Raw genomic sequence first — 22,458 nt, 5'->3', positions numbered from 1 at the left:
CTATACGTGAGACCTTATCAAATTACCCCATTTATGAAATTGATAAGATAAAGGCAACCGACTTTGATGTAGATTAACAGTCTCTATTATTTATTATCCCCGATTAATACGTAAATTTAAGATTTCATCATATATCTCGTCACACATGTGGTGCGGCATGAAGTGGTAGAAATTAAATAAAATTAATCAAAAAAAAAAAAAAAAAACCGTACTAAATTATTGCCATCTTCTTCTTATTAATTTTCTGCAATTTCTTGTCGGACTATATGTACAATATGCATGTATTGTTTGTCATTTGTACTTAGTAATAAGTTTTTACATATAGGAAACTATAGGACTATTGCCAGAAAAATGTTACTTTAAATACTCATCTGTTTTATAAGACTGTTTGTTTCTTAATAAATAATAAAAAAAAAAAAAACTAGCCGCAGATTCACTCGACAAGTGTATGTTTACGACTATTTCATATATTTTTCCCACAATATCATAACACTAATTAGAAGATGTGGAGAGAAGTGTTTCCGCGGAATGTTTTTTGATATTGCGAGAGGTGCCGCTGGCATTATTATGATTGGAGGATATAACCAAACGAAGACGCCTTGTCTGTAATTTGCTGTATTAAAAAGTCTGCCAATTTTTGCGGGGGAGGGCGAACATCAAATGTATGCGTAACGTCAAAATAGCCATGTCAGATAAACGTCAGTCCATACATTGTGTATGACCCTTGGCCGACTATTTTCGAAAGAGAGGAACGCCTGTTAATGGCTACTCCGTTTGGTCCTCTAAGTTATTATGTAAAGGACAATCGTTTCTCCTCCTCGAGTAAATCCTCGTCGGTGATCTGCGCTGCGCTCCACCGGTTAGCGTAGGCCTCGCTACTATTGATCCTCATCAGGTTACGTCCTACTCGTCCTAACAAAATATCACTCTCATACGATCGTGACTAAGGCTCATTACGATTATCCTATCCGGCTCATTCGTCATCTTAGCCGAACAAACAATAAAAACTATGAGAGACACAGGAAGCGTCGCGGAATGCGACGGGGGCGGCGAGCTGGTGCGAGCCAGTGGCGGATAGTTCAGTTCTTTTTACAATACAATAATGTTCGAGTTAATTGACATTGTACTGAGAGCGGCAAATAGTAAATGGCTTAGAATTGTTTGAAGAGGCGTTTAAAAACTGTATGATATACATGTATTGTCATTGGTATTTTTATGTCATCAGTATTAACAGTATTTTTTTAATTCATGTGGGTGTACATAATTTTGTCTTCGACAAGGAAACTATTAAATTTTTAGATATTGTGCCAATTGTGCCGACGAAGTTCAACTTTACGTCTTACAATGTCTGGCAAAATTACGCTCTCACCTTCACGCTCCTTAAAATAGCTAATATAGTACATCACAAAATTACAGGACGTTGAAAATGGCCTAAATGGCTTCGAGAAAAGGATGGCACGGCCGTGCCCCTTTGTTTTGCTTGTCTTGGCGGGGGCACTGCCGTACCCCCAGATAACGTCACAAAAAATTCACCATGTAGATAGAGGTCTCTCCAGACCAGAATGTACTCGTATAGGTAATGTTAATGTTACCATCACTACACTACATACTTTGTTAACCAAATTTAACGTAAATAAAGAGATTACTTACTTACTTACACCTTCTAAAACAAAGTCCCCCACCGCGTCTGTCCGTGTGTATGTATGTTCGCGATAAACTCAAAAACTACTGAACGGATTTACATGCGGTTTCCACCTATCGATAGTGATTCTTGAGGAAGGTTGAAGTGTATTTATAATTTGTTAACCCGTGCGAAGCCGGGGCGGGTGCTAGTTAATGATAGGTTGAAGTTGTTGATTTTGTCGTTTATAAGTAAAAATGCAACTATTTAGCTCACACACTATACCAGTGAGGATTCGAACATACAACGGATAAAACTGCACGCATGACTACCTCTTATCCAACATACTAAAATCGCTCTAGCCTATACCTCGTACTGGACAAATTGTCAAATACCCACGCGTCGTCTGTCCTCCGTGACCTTCATCCCGCATTCCGGACCAGTCATCCAGGATGCCAACTATTCGCTACTTCCGCTGGGGGCAACAACCTCGTTTACTCATCTCGTTGTCATAAATGCACTGAGATTCTTACGTAACTCGCGTAAATACGTAGGTATATGAGCAAGTTGCGTTTATACTTGTGAATGTGTTCATGAATATTACAGATTTTTTTTTAAATTAATACTCAGCAGTATATATGTTAATTTTTTTAGTCTATCGCTTACACCTAATAACCTAGGTCATTTTATCATCAACTCTCATACTCTCAATAGTCCTTAGTGGCGGGTGCTGCCTAGTGTTGTGGATTTAAGCTTTGAGGCGTAAACTACAAGACTTGAGTCGCGACTGCTGAGCCTTGAAGCCTCGAACCTTAAAGCCTCGGAACCTTAACGACTCGAACTAAGAGTTCGTGTTGCTGCTTACGAGCAAAGAAACCTCGAGTCTTTTGGCCTCAAGCTTTAAAGCCTCCTAAGCTTTGAAGGTTTAATTCTGTAAGGTTTTCAGCAGTAAAGGTTTGGAGCAAAAAGTAAAACCTTTTAACAAATAAGATCAACCTATGCTATAGGGTAGGGTGAAATTTAATACGTTGTTGTGAAATAGGGAAAAACAGAAAAAGATAATTATGACATCGCGTTTTTAGAGTTCCGTATAGTCAACTAGGAACCCTTATAGTTTCGCCATGTCTGTCCGTTCGTCTGTCTGTCAGTCCATAAATGTATGCCGCGGCATTTTTACAGTTCTGCAGAAACCGTTTTGTTTTTTTTGAGTCTTAGTTGTTTAGTTTGCGTTCATGAATTAGTCAATAGCGGAGGCGGTTAAAAGTTAAAACGTTCAAGCGGTTTAAGTAATCACTCAGTCTTAATTAAGTAATAAATATTTTTTAAATACTTTTATTTTTATTTCTTATGACTCACTCATATAGGACGGAACGGAACGGGAAAATTTTAAAATATAGTTTCATAGAAAATGTATCTGGACGTACATACGCAACGGATTTACGGTTCTAAATGGTCGACCCTGTATACGTTGCAGGCAGTAAATGCGTTAACTGATGTTAAGGTACTCCTCCGATATTATAATATTCGTAAATTCTCTACACGAAAATAATTTCTGCAAAGAGAGCTCAACGTATGAGCTCTAAGCTTGACACAAGCTTTTAAGGTTCGGGGGCTTGAGCTTAAGCTAAAAAGCTAGAGTTCCCTATGAGGCCCGAGTCTTAAAGACTTCATTTTGACAGTCATAAGAAGTTTGAGTCGTTAAGGTTCTAAACCGCTTTGTGAGCAAACCTTTAACGCTCTAGCTTTCAAAGCTTGAGCCTTAAAGGTTCGCGAGTCGTTAAGGTTCAAAAGTCTTAAAGACTAGTCTTTTAACAACACTAGTGCTGCCTCTTCGTGCGTCACATGACACGGGTAAGCGCATGGAGCATCTGCCCGGTGTACCCCTTACATTTCATTAAAGCGTCAAAAGGGCCTCTAAGTGTTGGTTTCGGCCCCGCGTAGGTACGCTTCCCAAAGGTCCGGAACACCATTGTTCCTTGATCGGAAAGTCATATTAATCTTCTGCCTATCTTACGCGACTACATGTAAAATTATATTTATAAGTGGACTGCCGACTGCCTGTAAGTGTATAAAATAGTATGTAATCATTAAACTTATACCTATCTATTACTATCTGATATCAATTCAAGATGACAGAAGATTAGATAGGGTTAAGTTACGGTATGAGTGCAAAGTTGTTTTTGTACCACGAGGTCACCGCAGACAAATATTTATCTTTATTGCGCTGGCCCAATTCAAAAATTACTCAATCCCCAAAAACGTTTTAGTCGTGATTTAGCTTAAACAACACCACCTGACTTCCATAAAAGAATAACAATTGAATTAACTAAGAGAGCGTGGGCGCGAAGCGTTGTTATTGATAAGCATATTACAATCATCTCGTGAATCAACCTGGAATTATGTCCGTAACGGATTGTTAAATGATCCTAATATGGCTTAGATAATATACACCGCACGTGTTGTCATAGGTCACAAATATTAGCTTAATTGTCTCCGAGTAGGCCCGCTATTCAGCCTTCTCAAGTAGGCGTTAACAGTCTGTGAAAACATAATGTTCTAACTACTTTTCTCCACTGAACTAAAGTGTGTCTGTCTGCTACTTTAATGACAAAGCAAGATATCGCGTGAATCTCAAGGATAGGTACTTACCTATTACCAACTTTATCATATTCAAGATCTGTGCAATTATGACACACTGTCAACTGACACATTATGACACATTTGGCAACACCACAAAAGCTAGGTATATCAAAAACCTTTGATAACGCCTTGCTATTTTGTAACCATTTTGCAAAATGTGAATATTTTGTCACGAATTCAAATTATATTCTGATAACGATATGACATTTCGATTTACATTTTACCATATCATAGGGAAAATATCTGTTTGAAATTGGAACGACTTCGTGAGTGTCCCTCCTGACAAGGCGTGATCGGATACCCGGACAGACGAGAGTTGTTTAATGTATAATACGGATGGTCGGTCAGCCGTGCCAGAGTTACGTAACGTTTATTGAAACATCACCTTAATCTCATTTCATGTAAGCACCGATTTTTTTAGTGGAGCGCTATCCATTTGTTTTTTAAGGCATCGGCACTAATGGGCCTTTCTATTGTTCTTTTTCTACATGTCATATCATTCAGCCATTGATATTAATTTAAATTGTCAGTATAATAACGTATTATATTACAAATCCCTATTATTAGCGATATTACTATTGATATTTCCTCATCACATGCATTAGTTTATAACACCACATGAGTATTTAAATTTCAGGAGCTTTGTTTTTAGAGTTCCGACCCAAAGGGTTACTAAGACTCCGCTGTCCGTCTGTCCGTCTGTCTGTCTGTCACCAGGCTGTATCTCATGAACCGTGATAGCTAGGCAGTTGAAATTTTCACAGATGATGTATTTCTGTTGCCGCTATACCAACAAATACTAAAAAGTACGGAACCCTCGGTGCGCGACTCCTACTTGCACTTGGCCGGTTTGTTTTTAATTATGTATAGAGAAGATTTTTGTTGATGCATTTCAAATTCCAACCACGGCATTTTGTATTTGGCGTTTTTTCCCTTAGTTATGCCCTTATGTCAACAACAATGGTGTTCCGGTCCTTTGGGAGGCCTGCGCGGAGTCGAAGCCAAAACGTAGAGGACCTTTTGACACTTTAATGCTATGTAAGGGGTAGGGTACACCGAGCGGATGCTGCCCTTGCCCTTGTCATGGGACGCACGCAGAGGCAGCACCGCCAGCACCCAATAACCTAACAGTTCATTTTAGATTCCATCAACTCCCAATAGTCCTTACAGATCGGACACCTGCCTAATAAAACGGTATGCAGTTTTATTTTCGGCAGACGGTGACTCGCTATTACAAGATGGGCCCCCACAAAAAGCGACATCTAGGATGGCTCAAGGGCGACACCGGTGTGAGCGGCTCAGGGGTGTCGAGAGGTGTGCGCCGCTTTCTACTTAGTGGATGTTAACAGCCACTGTCTAAACTCGCGTCTTATGCATATTTCACTTCCACCCCTGGAGCATTATACCTCTAACGACTCCACTCTGGCCGGCCGGCCAAGGCAAGCCAGATCCAAAAAATCCCGCCCTACGTTAAATTATTGTTAACCCATTATTTTATTTGTTACCACCAAATTTTTATGCTAGTGCCTATATTTTATATCAGTGAATTCTGATCTGATCTGTTATTTATGCGTTGTTATTCAACATATTATATCTAACTCATAAACAACAACTCCATAACCATAAAAGCGTCATCAAAGTAGCAGTAATTGCTAGTCAGAATAGCCCAAATCATTGATTTGTTAGCGGCCCGGTAACACAGTAACCGCCATGTGACTATCGCCATACTTGATGACATAACGGCAGCGCGCGCGCCGGCTCACATGCACCGTTATCTCAACACTTACGAGTTATACCTGCAGTCACAATCACGAGTCATTCGATTGCGTACCTTATTATCAGTGAACAAGGTAAACAATTGATATATGCGCTGAGCGCAAGCTGGAGTCTACATAAAGGCATATGTGACCAAGAAAGTATGGAATTACGAATTTATACACGAGTCTTTTTTAATACCGTCTTCATTCCGTCATGTCACGCTAAATAAACTATAGTAAAACAAATTTATCATCAAAGTAAGTAGAAAACTCGTTAAAAAAGATGAGTGCTTTTTGGTGTTTATGTTTTTTTAGTATGAGTCATTTATGATGTACCTAGTTGTCACGCTTTCACAGTTTAGGAAACTGTTAGTGAAATTTGAATCCTATCGTTTATAAAATGCCAGCATAAATTTGTTTGTTACTTTTCTTTACTACTAGGTACTTCTAATTTCTTATCAGTTGCAAGCGCATAGGTATAAAAGGAATAATATTGAAGACGGTTTTTTATAAATTGTTAAAAAGGTACAAATTTGTACTAAATCTAAATATCGAACGTACAGTCGCCATCAGAGGGCCTACCGCGAAAAGCTCAAATTCGATTTTCGCGGTTATAGCCCATATACAGCGGAACGGAGAAACTGCTCAAAAATCCCGAACATTCGAACCGAACAATCGAACGCCTCAATAGAATCATGGTCAGATATTTATGAGCAACTTGGCTTATATCTTGGCGTCTGTCCATGGCGAGTGAGTCCATCAGGAAATACATAATTTATTGATCCGTCAATCAATAACTAACCGGATACTTTAAAACGTATCTACTTACATATACAATTATGATGAATTATGCAATCTGTTCGCACTATATAATATTGTTACAATAACCGTCAATACATCATGATAAGTAATCGGAATAGGCAGAGTATAAATTCCTAAACTTGGTAGAACAAAGTTATAAAGTGGAGACTGCCTTGCGATAAACTTTTTTTGCAGGACTAAAGTCCCGGAAATGTACTAAGTAAATAATGTCGTTATAAATACGGTAAAAAACAATGCATTCCTCGTTTTTGTCCAATACAATCAATAGGCGTAAAATAGAACAACCAATATTTTTTTTGGCAAACGAGGCATCAAACACCCTGTTTTCACGTTGTGCTTTTCACGTAACGTTCAGAACGCTTAGTGGCCCCTATTTTCTTTTGAGCAGTATATATAGAAATGGCGAGAACTCACAGGCGTCCTATGCGATAGAAAAATACCTCTGAAGGTGAAGGGTCATGTATACAAGACAGCAGTAAGACCAGCGATGCTGTATGGATCCGAGTGCTGGGCTACAAATAAACCCCACCTGAACAAGCTCCACACCACTGAGATGCGCATGTTACGCTGGTCAGCGGGTGTCACCATGATGGACAAAAATAAGAAACGTGTATATCCGGGGTAGTCTCAAAGTAGCGCCAATAACAGAAAAGCTGACGGAAAAACGTCTGAGGTGGTACGGTCATGTACAGAGGCGTCCAGTAGACTACATGGTTAAGGTAGCGCTCGATATTCCAACGACGAAGCGAGGAAGTGGAAGACCACCTACCACCTGGCTGACGACGGTTCAGCGAGACCTGAAAGAGCTTAATATAGACGCCGACATTGCACTCAATCGTGCAGAATGGAGGAAAAGAACAGGGAAGGCCGACCCCAAGTAAATGGGAACAAGGCCTAGCAGGATGATGAGTATATATAGAGTTACAAAAAAAATTGTTATTTTATTTTACGTCTATTGATTGTATTGGACAAAAACGAAGAATGCGTTGTTTTTTACCGTATTTATAACAATATTAGTTACTAAGTACGTTTCCGGGACTTTAGTCCCGGATAAAATGTTATCGCAAGGCAGTCTCCAATTTATGACTTTGTTCCACCAAGTTTAGGTATTTATACTCTGCCTATGATGGATTATTCGATTATCCATAAAGAGAACAGTTATGTTCGGATAGTAAAGTCATTACTACCTGTCCATTTGCAACATATCTACGGCTACTATTATCTGTTATATAATTAAGGCACGCTTCTAATAATTGATAACCTTCGTATGTATCAAAAGCATACGTAATAACGGTTTTGAGTGTTGCTGCTCAGCTACCTAATCATTACGTATCATAAAGCAATTAATATAGCTAATTGGAATTAGTCTACTAAGTAGACTACTTAGATATGTATGTACTTGCGCAAACAGAAGTAGATATACTGGACATAATTTGACAAAATTAATTATACATTGCAAAATAAAAACGAATTAAGCGTGAAATAGTGCCCTATAATCGAGAAAATATTGTTATCATTTTCCTAAACGAAACACAAGTTTATGAAATGACGAATATTATGGTTACTGATTACATCAATGATCAAGTTTTAACACTAACTATTAACTATCAGGTTTCAAAAATAGAGTATTAAATGCCTATTGCAATCCATATTTAACTTAAATGGATTAGTACCTAAATAATAAAAATTATAAAATAGTAGGTATTAGTGCATAGTGTGGAGCAATTACTATGATTACGGCCCATAACTGCAATGCAATAAAGTATCGACAGTAAATATAATTACCAGTTAGTTCAATACGACCATGTTTGACTCCCGGTCAGTTTACAATTTTCTTGATAATTACATCCGCGTCAAAAGTTGATAAGTAAAAATGCATAAAGTAAGGTGGGGTAAGACTAACATTGTTTATTTTGCTCGGGGCAAGACAAACAGTATGAGGATTCCATACAAGTGATAGTCTTACCCCAACTTACCTTACTTACCTACAGAGTACTATAGATCATGTTTTTTTTTCACATTTTCATCACGCAATCAGCTGAATAATCTGTGCACCGACTTTGCAACAGTGTGTGCACTGCATTGGTAACTTCGTGCTCCAGTTCTGCACCGGACCACTGGGCATGGGCGCTCTTACGTCGAGGAAACCACGCCCTGCCTCTGACACAACCACCCGTTATTCTGCCATGCGCACCAGAAAGCCATACGTTACTATAATCTCTGTATTGACATTCGACTTTTTGGTTGACAAGGCAATTGCACTGAAAATGCACGCTCAACAGCGATTTTTTGTTATCGGTGAATGTGACGAATGTCGATCGATAATCGGTTGAATCTGGGTGGAAGTTGTTTCTGGTAATTCCACCAATTTTGACGAAAACTATATGTAATTAAATGTAATTATTTATTTACTACTCTGTATGTATATAAGAGCAATTTTTGTACTACTTTTATAAGTATAATTACTGACTCAAAAATGTTGCTAACAAAATCAATGGTAAATTATTAAAACTCGGATATGATGGTCTTTTTTGTCTACGTGACAGCGTGATAAAACGGTGTCCGTCACTTTCTATCCCGCGGAGTTACGCGCTTTTTTTTCTTTTGTGCAATAAAGATTAAATAAATAAATTAATGAATATCTTGTTTATATTCATTAAGCGGATATACCAGCTGAGCCCCTTGTCACATTTGAGAATTTTAGGTAAATATCTCCCTCGTGCTGAGGGGGACGACTCCTAAAATTAGTGCGATAAGGACAACTGCAGCTTAGGCGAGCAATCCTGCGTAAAAATATCAGAAATCTAGTTTTCGTGGATGCCGCAAAAGAAGCGCGGACGTGGCAGGCCCAGGCGGAGATGGCGGGACGACTTAGACACCTTCACTAATAACTGGCCGGAAACAGCTCAACAACGGGAGTCATGGAAATCAAAGGGAGAGGCCTTTGCCCAGCAGTGGGACACTACAGGTTATTAAAAATAAAAATAAAAAAAAGTTTTCGTACTCGACATTTTCCTCCTCCAAAACTTAACCAATAGTAACGAAATTTTGGAAACGGAATAAGAAAGAAATTATCTGTGTCTGACCATGTTGATTTTTGCGTTTATTGTTGCCAATTTTGTATGCCAAGCGTCTGTTTACGGCGCATTCATTTGGCCGTTTTTAGCGCTGTTTGAAGTAACCTATTAGTTCTTATAAAGACAAGAATATCAAAAAAAGCAAAACGTACAGACACAGATACTGTTAATTTTGAACTCATGTACAAAAAAAACATCTTGGGCCAAAATCCAGAGAGGAGAATGTCGAGAACGTTTGTATGGAAAAATTACCACTAGGCGGCAATGACAAGGTATCAATCCAAAACAGTGTATGTTGGGTGTTAGAATGTTATAGGCTAAAAATTAATAGATGGCCTTCTTCATGTAACATTATATAGCGATTGTTTACAATTTTTGACTCGATAAAGATGGGTGGGGTTAAGTAAATAATAACATTGGTTACTCTGAGCCTAAAGCTAAATGCATCAATGATATCAGCTATTTGTTAAATTAAATAGAGGCGGTGCGTGCAGTGTTACCAAACAAATGAAAGTTACATCATACTAATGTATCGAAAAAAAGAAAAAGGTTGGTTGGTACTCTTGTATGAAGTAACTCCAAGTTTGTTTTGTTATTCGTAATGACCATCATTAATTTTACTTAGACACCTGTCCGCAATCCGATTCAATTACATGAGATTGGTTGGTACTTAGTAGTGTAGTTAAGGGGTTTTAATTTGGAATTTTCCTGTTTCGCTTACTTATATTTATATTATTATACCCAGTTCGTTTATTTTTCTATGGAAATGACATCCTTAAATAACATAAATATAACATTTTAAGCTTTCGCGGTTTGAACACATATTAAATCACATTTACAAACGGGTCTATCGCGAATTTATTTTGTTACCTTTATTTACCGACGTTTCGACACAGGTTTCACTGGTCGTGGTCGCGGCTAACTGACGTCCCAGCAAAATGTCAAAACAGAGATTTGTGTGACTACCCCACGAAAAGTGCATTTAAAGTTTTAGGTAGACATCACATTTTCAAAACACCCACTACACGTAAATGTTAATTATTGTCAATAGTCCGACACGCAACACTCACAACATCCGCGCACACATCCGAAGAAAACCTGAAACCTGAAGTGAAACCTGTGTCGAAACGTCGGTAAATAAAGGTAACAAAATAAATTCGCGATAGACCCGTTTGTAAATGTGATTTAACATAAATATAATTATAAACTAACTTATTAAATAAACTAAAACTACAATAAATTAAAATTAATACTAAAGTAAAAGTAAACTTACCTATGAATGAAGACCCCATCCAGGTCCGTATTATTAGTACGCCCCGAAGAACACGAAATTTACGGAACTCCCGAAACTATTAAGATGTAAGGTAATATATATTTTCTGGGCTCAGGGCTACAATTTAGTATTAGTATTGCCAAACTGCCAAATCCTCACGTGAGGATTCTTAAAAAACACCAGAGCCCGTAGTCAAGAAAAGTAACAGTCAAAAAATAAAATCGGAATGACAGATGCCAACAAAAAGTATTATTTACCTACATTTCGATTGGCGTTTGACCATCGATAATTTTTAATTTATTTTTAAGGGAAACTATTATAATATGAAACCTTCACACTCTTTAAATGCATTTTTTTTTGTCTTTAACATCCACTCGACTTCAAAAAGACTACAAAAGTACAAACGGTTAGAAATTTCATGGAAATTTCATTAAGCAGCAGGCTCCATGTATATGTATAGCACCAACTAGACTCAACTTATAATAATAGCTTGTCCGACATTCTCAGCTTTCAATTGCTTATATCATTGTGAAGTAACATATGCATAAGAAACAATTGTTCGCATCAGCAGAACAATAGAGTTTTGATTAGAAATTTGAAGAACACATCAAAATTATTTAATTATTATCTTCTCGCGCCTGCACAATACTCCCCCTATTTTTACCACTTCCTCTATTACAATTTTAAAAAGTAGAGCATTTCTAAGCCGAAATGCTTAATTGTCATATTATGTAATTATGGATGACATAAATTTATCGGAATATTTTATAGTAGATGAATATTGTTCGATCGTGATGCGCGTGCAAGGGCCTGACACTCTTTGATAGAGAAAGATAGTCTTATTGCGATTCCTATAAGAGGAAAGAGAAAATAGTGCCATGCTTTGTTATTATCACCGACCGGGTTTTTTTCTATGCCATACATTAACCTGTCAATACTATTGACAGGATAATGTATGGCAGCATAATCCTTATTCTCTTTCATTCTTATAAATTTCGGTATTTCGCCATCGCCTCCTACCTATGCTGCCATAAACCGACCATGACTCAATACATGAATATGTCTTTCTCTTACCCCTGGTCGCTCGGTTTCATGTCTATAACTACTATACTATGTCTATGTGCGCGTGCGAATGGCCGGACTCATATTTTGTTCCGTTTCATATATAGACTCAGCGTTTGTTTAGAATAAAATTAAGGTTATAATGCGTTATCAGCATGTTAACAGTTGTTATTTACTTTTCAGATGCGGCGACAGGCTCGGATCTCATGCGGCGGCGCGCTGGTTGGGCGCTCCGCCTCGGCGTTACAAGGTAGTTATTCTATTATTCCACCTTTTTAAAGTTTGCAGTTATACCCATCCTTTACAATAAGTTATTTGCTTACAACTCGATTAAAGACGATCATAGAAAATAAATCATAGAAAATTGAAGCAATCCTATCGATCGCTGAATGATATCTGTTAGACGAACCTTTCGTAGCGGATTATTTAGGCATAGGGTGTTGAACATTTTACATTTTCAACCTTGCATTTAAACCGGAAGTGCTATGATTTGACTATTCTATGTGTGTATTATATACAGTTAGTAGATGTGTTTGTATCGTGTTTTCCACTGTCTCGTCTAAAGTACTGAGCAGATATTGGAGAATACTCGTAAAGGGTCAATTTATTTGTTTTTATAGCGCAGGTGATATAGAATAAATTTTTAACCAACTGACAAATAAGGGTTGAAGTTTATAAAATTTTCTTTTGTTTCTAATCTACAGTTTACTCCTACCCGTTAGACTAGTGAACTAATTGATTTTCTAAATTTCCAACATGTCAATTTCTATGTATTCCGCTGCCACTCCAGTTCTAAAAAAAATTTTTTTAACTTTATTTTTTCAGTATGGCTGTGGCTACTGATATACGTATTCCAAAACGAATTTCGGATATCGAGGTCCATAAACCCAGGCGTAAGTACAGTTTTTGTTTACTATAATGACCACAACCTCAAACCTGGGTGCCTAGCCGAGGTGACAATTTTGCGCTACGATAACGAAACGCTTTGTGTCTCTCCAACACTTTCATATTAGTGTAACAGTGACAGTTGCGTTTCGTTCGCTACGGAGCGTAAACGATTGGCACGATCTTTAGAAAAGAAGTGGAAAAGAGCACTCTTTGATAGAGAAAGATAGTCTTATTGCAATTACTATAAGAGGAAAGAGAAAATAGTGCCATGCTTTGTGACGGGGGTCATAGGTAGGAGGCGATGGCGAAATACCGAAATTTATAAGAGTGAAAGAGAAAAAATCCTATGCTGCCCAAATTTTATATGAATATTCTTTCTCTTACCCCCGGTCGCTCGGTGGCGCGTCTATAACTACTTGTATATACTATGTCCACGGGAAAAGAGTGATCACTGATCACTAAACGTCAAACGGCGAAAGTGACGGTAACCTCAATTAACACCAAATCCACTCAATTCCAGTACTTGGACTTCGATAACCTCCCCGAGACGAACTTCACGTGCGCTGGCAAGGTCATCGGCGGCTACTACGCAGACCTCGAGACCTCGTGCCAGATGTTCCACGTGTGCACCGTGGGCCAGCAGGAGGAGCCCATGGACATCAAGTTCCTTTGCCTTAACGGCACCGTCTTTGATCAGGTAACACATCAAGGTGGAAGATATTAAAGCCGATATGGAAGATAGCCGCCGTTCAATCGAAGTTACACTCTCATTGTAAAACGAATTACTGAAATATTTAGCAACGAAATTTAAGACTAGACATAAATATATTTTACTTTAATATTCATGGCAATAAATTTCAAAGTACTTCATCATGTCGTTCTAAAATGAGAGCGTAACTTCGATTGTATGTCGGTAGCTATGTTCTTTGTACATACATACATACATAAAATAACGCCTATTTCCCGGGGGGGTAGGCAGAGACCACGGATTTCAACTTGCTTGTTCTTTGTGACTGTTAAGAAGAACACTTGAGGAAGTTTGGCAGCTGATAGCCGCACAGTTTTATATATTTCGAAAATACTGAACCAGATAATAACAGTCTAGTTACTACCTGGTTCAAAATCACATTATGATGCACACCTATCTATACATTAAATATTACATAATTGAAGATAATCCTGAAATTTCTTTTGCATTTTATAGCATAGCATAAGAACCTGGATATAGTTCACTCACGGAAAACATGATGAACTGAATCTAATCAATAGGATAGATCATTAACATACCTCTTTTAATAAATTGTAAACAGGTTCAGTACAATAATGTTATTTTTTTTTTAGGAGACAAGAGTATGTGAACGGGTGGATGAAGTAGATTGTACAAAGTCTGAAAAGTTTTATAGCTTAAATTTAGAATTATATGGGAGTACACTCGCACCACCTATAATACTGCCAGACCAATCTAAACCTCAAGGAGAAACGACTGAACAAACAAATCAACAAACCAAACCAAGTAAAACGGCAAATCCTGCGTCCCCTCCTTCAGCTGAGCCTCCTGCACAAAGTGAAAAAACACATATAATCCAAGCAGAGGTCGAGGATTCAACGGAAGATCCTGTATTAGATACGAAAAAAGAAGAGCATCAAAATAATAATCATTATCTTCCAACTAGTTCTGGGTTTACGTCGCCAGAGCACGAAGAAGTCAACGAAGGTGCGTATCATTACTATAGGCTAGGGCAGCGATACTCAACCTGCGGTGCCGGTACATAAGATGTACATAGTACATATACATAGGTAACCCTGCCAATCTTGCCATCCAAACGTCATCTTAAAGAAAACTTGTCATACGGTCCGGGGTTCCAAGGCAAAACCGCCTTTGTGGCCCTTATAAAAAAACAAGAATGGCTGACATAGGAGGTAAACAATAATAAGTAATATCATAATTATTTTTGTAGCAAAATTTTTTAGAACAGTATTATAGCCGACTGTTCATAACGTCCCCTAAGAATTTGACAACAAAACGATGCATGTGAGCCCATCTAGGGGCCTACTACTAGTAGCCACCAAAGACTTCCATCATTAGATCAGTTATTTAGATGAGACAAAATTACTTGCTGTACCTTCTCGTATTGTCATCTGCTCATCTGTATTATATTCTTGCAAAGTTTCAAAACAAGGAGTAGATAGTTAAAAAGTGACTCAAGGTTATTATAGGTACGTACTTATTTGTATTAATTCAATATATTCTTCACCTTTTCAGACAATCAAGAAGAAGAAGAATTCGATAGCGAAAATCCTGATTACGATGATGATTACTCACCGTCTACAACAACTACTCTCACGCACGCTCCGACCACTACCACAACAACAACGACTACTACAACAACTACTACTAGAAAGCCTACTGCAACATTTACGCCATCTACTTTTCACCACCAACCTCCTTCTAGACCATATTTGAATCCCTCACAAAGCCCACCGTTGTCGTCTCTGTCTCCTCCGTCACACGCTTCCTCGCTAGCTTCTGCATCTGCGTCACCTACTTCTGATCCCTCACTCCTGTCTCCACAAGAATTTATATACCGACACCGAGGAGCTGGTTCGGAAGCTATTTCATTTCAGCGCCAAAGTTTTCGCCCTGCAGACGGAGTTTTCATAACGCATGCTCCTCCTCATCAGTTTGATCATTTCCAATATGAATCTTCCCGTACCGCACCACGACCGGCACCTTTTGTACAGAAGCCTCAACCTTTTCGACCTACTACCTTAGATCCCCGGGATCAACTATTGCGTCCAGGGCCAACTTCACAATCATCTGAACGCCACGAAATGGCAGTAAAGCATAAACAACATCCTCAAACTTACCTGCCCTTGCCGGCTCAGAGGCCTTTACCTTTTGATCCATTCTATTATGATCGTAAGAGGAGCGATGAATCAGTTGTACCAGATAGCGAATCAACTCTATCTGCGCGGTCTGTTGCACCACCCCACGCGGCACAGACCAAGCCAAAAAGCCCACCGCGGGTTATTGTTACCGCCAGCGCTTCGGTCAGCGATAGTAACGGGAAGAGATTAAACTACACTGTTGGCAACGTTGTCAGTGCAGTGAAACCAATTGTGCCAATAAACTACGACGACTACAAGGAGTCAGATCTTATATTTGATCCATTCTTTCTCGATGTGCCAAAATTACAAAACCGAAGGAAGACTAGATCAAATCAGAAGAGAAGGATATTTACAGTCCCCGCGACCGCAACTGTCTCGTCTGAATTTGTAACTGGTAAGCATGCTGTCACCAAGGCTTCAGTCACGTCTAGGGCTACAACCACAGACAGTATGACAACTACCATTGCCACCACCACTTCTACTGCAGCGTGGAACCCAAACGATTACGTCGATGACAACTACGAACCGCACGCTTACGTTCATTCTATGCCTCCGCGGGCTATTTTTCATTATGAAAGGAAAAAATATGATAAGCATGAGGGAAAGCCTAACAAAGACTCAGTAACGGTTAAAACCGATAACTTTAGACAAGATCATCGTTTGGTGCTTGTGTCGAGGCCGACGTCGTCTGTAGCGCAGACAACCTCTAGTCAAAGCATAGGCGCGGGCGCAGCTCCCCCCGCCGCGTCTCCGCCGCCCCCGCCGCCCCTAGAAGCGCCCACTTGCGCGTTTCCGGGTACCACTGACTGTAGGACCCATGCCTAACTATTTAGCTCATATTAGGTAGATTATTTAGATAGACAAATTTCAAATTGTTCAAATATTAGTTGATTCTAACGCGCAGTGAAACGGTTGTCGCAAACTAATGACTTTTTCATTTACGTCTCTTGAGACAGGGTCAACCACTAAATTAGATTAAAATATTTATAATTTACTACTACATCTACGACTTCTGTAAATAAAAATGTATTATCCAAGTTGATGGTGTCAAAATATACTAAGCTATAGTTAAGAAAAGAAAATCTGTAAATATTTTATAAATATACATCATGTTTCTGTAAAACTCGTTTTATTTTATTTAAACATCACCTGCAAATACCTACATACCAGTGAATTCATAGTTTTATTTTTTCATTTTTTAATGAAATACATTACTAAAATACCGAAAAAGTATTGTCTGCAACGTTGTGATCGTACAACTGAGCAAAATTGCTCGTGGCGTCGTTCTTTAAAATTATTTAAAAAATTTCGCCTCCGACTTTTGACCTCTCTCATAATAAGTATCTCATACATCTGATGCATAATGAGACTACGTAGGCAGCAGCAAAATATTTAATTAAGAAGAAAACATGACATTTCTATCGTCTTGACACTATGTCTTGACATTATTAATGCAAAAGTGTCATTTTTTAAATGATTTATATATTTTGTTGTTTGTTTTTTCATTGTGATAAATATTTTTTAATACATTATGTCAAATTTTAATATTTACACCGTTAGGGAAATGATAGACGCTGCTTTTGGTGAAACAGATGTAAGTATTTTGTAGAAACAATTTTATCTGTCGCAGCTGTCAGTTTTTATTTAATTTTTATATTAACAATAATCAATCATAGAAACGAAATTTGTTTTCGTTCACAGAGCAGCTGTCCTGTTGACTTAAAGATGGTTGGGTCTGTTTTATTCATTCTTGCGAGGCGTATGGACCTACTTAAAAGACACTTTAAAGTCGAAATGCAACAAAAAATTGCTCCAAAGGCCTCCCTGAAAGTGACTGAAATAAAAATTCACACTAAGGGAAAGAAACAAAAACGAAGAGCTAGTTTATTAGCAGATAGAGCACAAAAGCGTTCAAGTTTGGCAAGTCATAAAACATCCCCTCGAAAGCGTTTTTCTAATGACAGTTCTAGCGAAATGTCTTCAGCTGAAGAGCGTTATACCAAAGGATCTCATAAGCGTACAGGTGACAAACACTTAAAACACAAGCGTGTAGCTCAAGTATTTAGGTCTGAACACCTTATAGCTCGAAAGTACTCTGATGAAACATCTCCATCTGAGCGACACAGAGCCAGAAAATACTCTGTTGAAAGATCTCCAACCGCCCGTCAGAGAGTACACGCGGGAAAGTCTCCTGCTTCACGACAAAAGCCCGATGAATTGTCTTCAGCGAGACGAGGTAGAACTCAAAAGCACTCGGACGACATGTATCAAACCGAAAGACGTAAGGCTATAAAATCTCCAGCCGAACGGAAAAGGGACTTCAGCGAAACATCTACTACCGAGCGACATAGAACAGGAAAGCATTCTGATGAAAGGTCTCGGGTCTCAGGTCAAGGATCTGAACAAAATAGAGAGAGGAACGACTACTCGCCATCTGACGAACCTTCCAGTGAAAGTGCAGTTAGTGGCGAATCTAGAACCAAAAAACATTTAGACCAAAAAGGTAAAACCTATGCTGACAGAAGATCAAAGTCATATACTGGTATATTTAGAGTGGTACGTCCTCGAGTTATAGTTTTGATTAGAGTTTTAATAAACATATATTATAGAAATTAACCACTGACTTTTAATATTTTAGAAAGAAAGTCATGAAAGAAAAATTACATTTCAGTCCAGTGATGATGATGATGATATAGGTCAGTATTGCATTTTATCATTATAGGTATATATGTTCTAACAAAAACAATCATTAAATATAAAAATCCGTATTAATATAATTCGTTACAGTAACACAGCACGAGAAAATATATATCGGTAAGAAAGTTTTATTATTCGAAAGAAAAATACAGTTACATAAGAATATGAAAATATGATAAGGTATTGTATATACGTTATTGACACAAGAAAATATTCTCATTATTTACTATTTATTTCTACATGTATTTATGTCAATTTTACTAACCTCTTTTTTTTTTTGGGATACCAGTTTCCACCGTTATAACACCGTCGTCGGGAAAAAGCATACGTATGTACATATGATAAGATTCATTGGATTTAATTTCTAAGGGCCACTTGCAGTATCTCACTAACCCGGGGTTAACCGGTTAAAACTAGAGTTACCATGGTTACCAGTACAATTTGACACTGGGTTAACGATTTAACCGGTTAACCCCGGGTTAGTGGGATGGTGCAAGTGGCACTAATAGATATAAACTGTGTCCCAACTATTCTAAATTATATTTTTAAAGGAGGTTCGACTGCCAATTTGAAACCAGTGGTAACCCAAGAACAGTATAATAGCCTGTTAGCGAAAATCCGGAAACTACAGAGCAAATTTGGAATTTCAACAAAATGGAACGATCTTACAAAAACCACCTCAACGACTCATCCAAAAGCAGCTATGAATATTTCGGTACGGCTAGATAGAGCAGAAAACAGACTTGCGCATTTATTGAAGTTTGCCACAGAACTCGCCAGTCAAGTACCGGAAACAAAGCTACAGGCATTTTTGAATGACCTATCTGTTTCGGAGAATGAACCCAAAACCGCTAAAATATCGGGCCCTCAATCAGGTCTAACAACAGAGCTGCTAGGACCTCATGCCATCGACGACCAAATATTTCAAACAGCTTTTGAATCTAGTCTAGGAGGCCAAGCTGTAGTACCTACTAAACAACAAGAAAACGCGAAACATGCAGAATTGAAGTATGATATTTTTTGTAAATAATAATAATAATTCATGTTGTTTTATCAATATTCATTCACTCAACCACTTGGGATTATTTCCAAGTCGTATAACATAATTACCTATTACTAAATACTAGTATATAGCTGAAAAACCTACCCTACTTGCCTACGACTTCATCCGTGGAGAATAATGATTTCCATGATAATAACACATGTCCTTTCCCGAGACTCTCTCCATACCAAATTTCACTTAAATTGGCTAGCGGCAGCGTGAGGTTGTAACAGATAGTCAGAGATTTCGTATTTCATATTAGTAGGCAAGAAGGGATTTTGACTTAGTATCTACTAGTTCTAATTATGAAATAAAACTATGAAAACGGATTATATCGCGTATATTGAATTTATAATACATCCCGACGTTTCGAACTCTTTACAGCGTTCGTGGTCAACGGGTGACTCCGAACGCTGTAAAGAGTTCGAAACGTCGGGATGTATTATAAATTCAATATACGCGATATAATCCGTTTTCATAGTTTTATTTCATGAGTAACTATCGCGGTAACCGAAGACAATAGTTCTAATTAGTCAAATTACCAACATTCTGTAGATATAAATTCTTAGTGTCAATAAAATTGCACGAACAATTTTATTTATATGCTTAGCGTCTCCGTTGTGGGGCAATACCTATAAATATATTATGTTACCGTAAAAACCCGTTTTGAGTGAATACGCGTTTTCCCCGTTGAAAACTAGTTTTAAATGGGAATTATTTTTCAGTCAAAACTAGTCTTCACAAAGTGCCTTGGTGAAAACTATTTTTCACTCATTATTCAAAATTAATTTCAGTTAAAGCTAAAGTTTTAACTAGTGAAATCGCGTTTTCACTGAGGCGAGACGAAAAACTAACTAACTACCGAAAACGGGTTTTTACGGTAACATATACATTAGTTACTCGTCATCAAGTCACATCCACAGATAGAGCCTCAATCGTATGTCAAGTATTATAAAGTTATAATATTTCAGTGATGAACTGGAAAGGATACAATTCGCCGTGGTAAGAGAGATAAAACAGGCAATCGCCGATGCAAAATTTGAAAAATGTGGCCGAGCTCTTGGAGGAAACGGTAATTTATCTAGTTTTTTTATACCACGACGGTGGAAAACCAGCGAGGTGCACGGAAACCTTACTCATCATCAGGAACACAATACTAACATATCTTTAGAATAAGTAGCATGTGTGTAAGTAGTGTGCATGATTGTTTTCCATCGTATTTTCTAGGAAACGTTCGTATTTGTCATGCTACTTCAGTCAACCTCAGTACTTTTTGTACCGAGATTGACTGAAATAGTAAGACATGTTCGTACGTTTCCGTGAAGAAACGATGAAAAATAATTATGTACTACATCTGTAGATTACTTATGCGTATCCTAAGTCTTATGCAGATCTGCACAATTGTCAGGTTACTTAATTTATAAAGTACCCAAAGACGTTAAACACGAATAATTTTGCACATTGACCCACCCTTTCTTATTTCTATCGCACGCGCGTGTTTATATGTATTGCTGTCCCTCCCATGACGCCGGTGGTCAATGCCACTGTGATAGCGGGACAGCGCAATTAACGCCTGCGATAGCGATGGAAAATGGTGTGTCAATAACTCATTGTACGAAATTCATCGTGCTAAAGCACAAACCATAGAAAAATTGTATTTACTGATAAATGATACTATGAAGAGTCGCATTATTTAAAGACTCGGGCAACAGAATATTATTATTGTAAATTATTCAGACTGTTATATATGTATGTATATTGGTGGAGATTAGGGTTAAATCTCCCCGCGCGCCCTCTAGCGCCGGCAATAATCTAGTGGTTTGTCAGTCCGGTAATAAACCTATGTACTACACGCACGGTCTTCTGTTTTACACCTCCGTATCATCCCCTGGTGCTTATATGTATTATGTACCACACACCAAAGAAGCGTTGTTTATTTTACAGATATCCGAGTTAACCTAATTCAAAAACATTTTCATGAAATTTCCGGATTACATTATAAGGTCGAACAATGTGGAAAAGCAGCTGCTGATATTGACGAGCGTATGACATCCCAGGTCATTATTCTAGTCAAATTATTATTTTAATATGGCAGGGTAATTGTTAAGCTTGTTGTAAATAAGCTAAACAAACGAAAAGTAAATTAATCTTCTTATTCGTTTTCTAGACAGCTATGTTTCAAGATAACTTACTGCTGATGCAAGCAGAGTTGGAAACGGCATTGGAAAAAGTATTTGACGCTTTGTTATCTCCAAAAGAAGATGCGGCTGGTATTTGATGTTTTACTGTGGTCTTTTGACTATTGTTTGATTTATTTCTCATTGCGAAATTCTTATATTTGTAATTAAAATACTAATTAAGAGTAAAAAACCACAAAAAATAGTTACCTATTATATAGTTATTTATTATAAGAAAATGATATATCCGGTAAGATAGAAACTAGGCAAACCAATTTTTTAATTAGAAAATGTATAATGAACTTGGACTACGTGCTGGTAGACTGGTAGACGTCGTAGTTATATTTTTAATAGACAGATTTCATGTTATTATAATAATGTGGCTTAATGTACCTACAAAAAACTTCAAGAAGTAACAATGTAGTTTCAATATTCATTTATTCTTAAAGAACATAGTTTTACATGTCACACACAGTATTTCATATTTACAACTATTTATAAAGATAATTATGT

General features: G+C 37.8%; 1 protein-coding gene across 1 annotated transcript in view; it reads left to right on the top strand.

The window, feature by feature from the left end:
* Positions 1 to 17,152, top strand: part of LOC134743018 (mucin-2-like) — an 80,824-nt gene extending 63,672 nt beyond the window's left edge. Inside the window, exons 3-7 of the mRNA XM_063676284.1 lie at positions 12,436 to 12,502; positions 13,078 to 13,145; positions 13,661 to 13,837; positions 14,482 to 14,854; positions 15,404 to 17,152. Of these exons, the coding sequence (XP_063532354.1) occupies positions 12,436 to 12,502; positions 13,078 to 13,145; positions 13,661 to 13,837; positions 14,482 to 14,854; positions 15,404 to 16,854 (2,136 nt within the window). The 3' untranslated portion in view covers positions 16,855 to 17,152. The remainder of the gene's footprint in view (positions 1 to 12,435; positions 12,503 to 13,077; positions 13,146 to 13,660; positions 13,838 to 14,481; positions 14,855 to 15,403) is intronic.
* Positions 17,153 to 22,458: the final 5,306 nt, after the last annotated feature.

This window comes from Cydia strobilella, chromosome 7, assembly GCF_947568885.1.
Source record: "Cydia strobilella chromosome 7, ilCydStro3.1, whole genome shotgun sequence".
NCBI classification, from domain to species: domain Eukaryota; kingdom Metazoa; phylum Arthropoda; class Insecta; order Lepidoptera; family Tortricidae; genus Cydia; species Cydia strobilella.
This window is presented reverse-complemented; position numbering and strand designations above follow the sequence as displayed.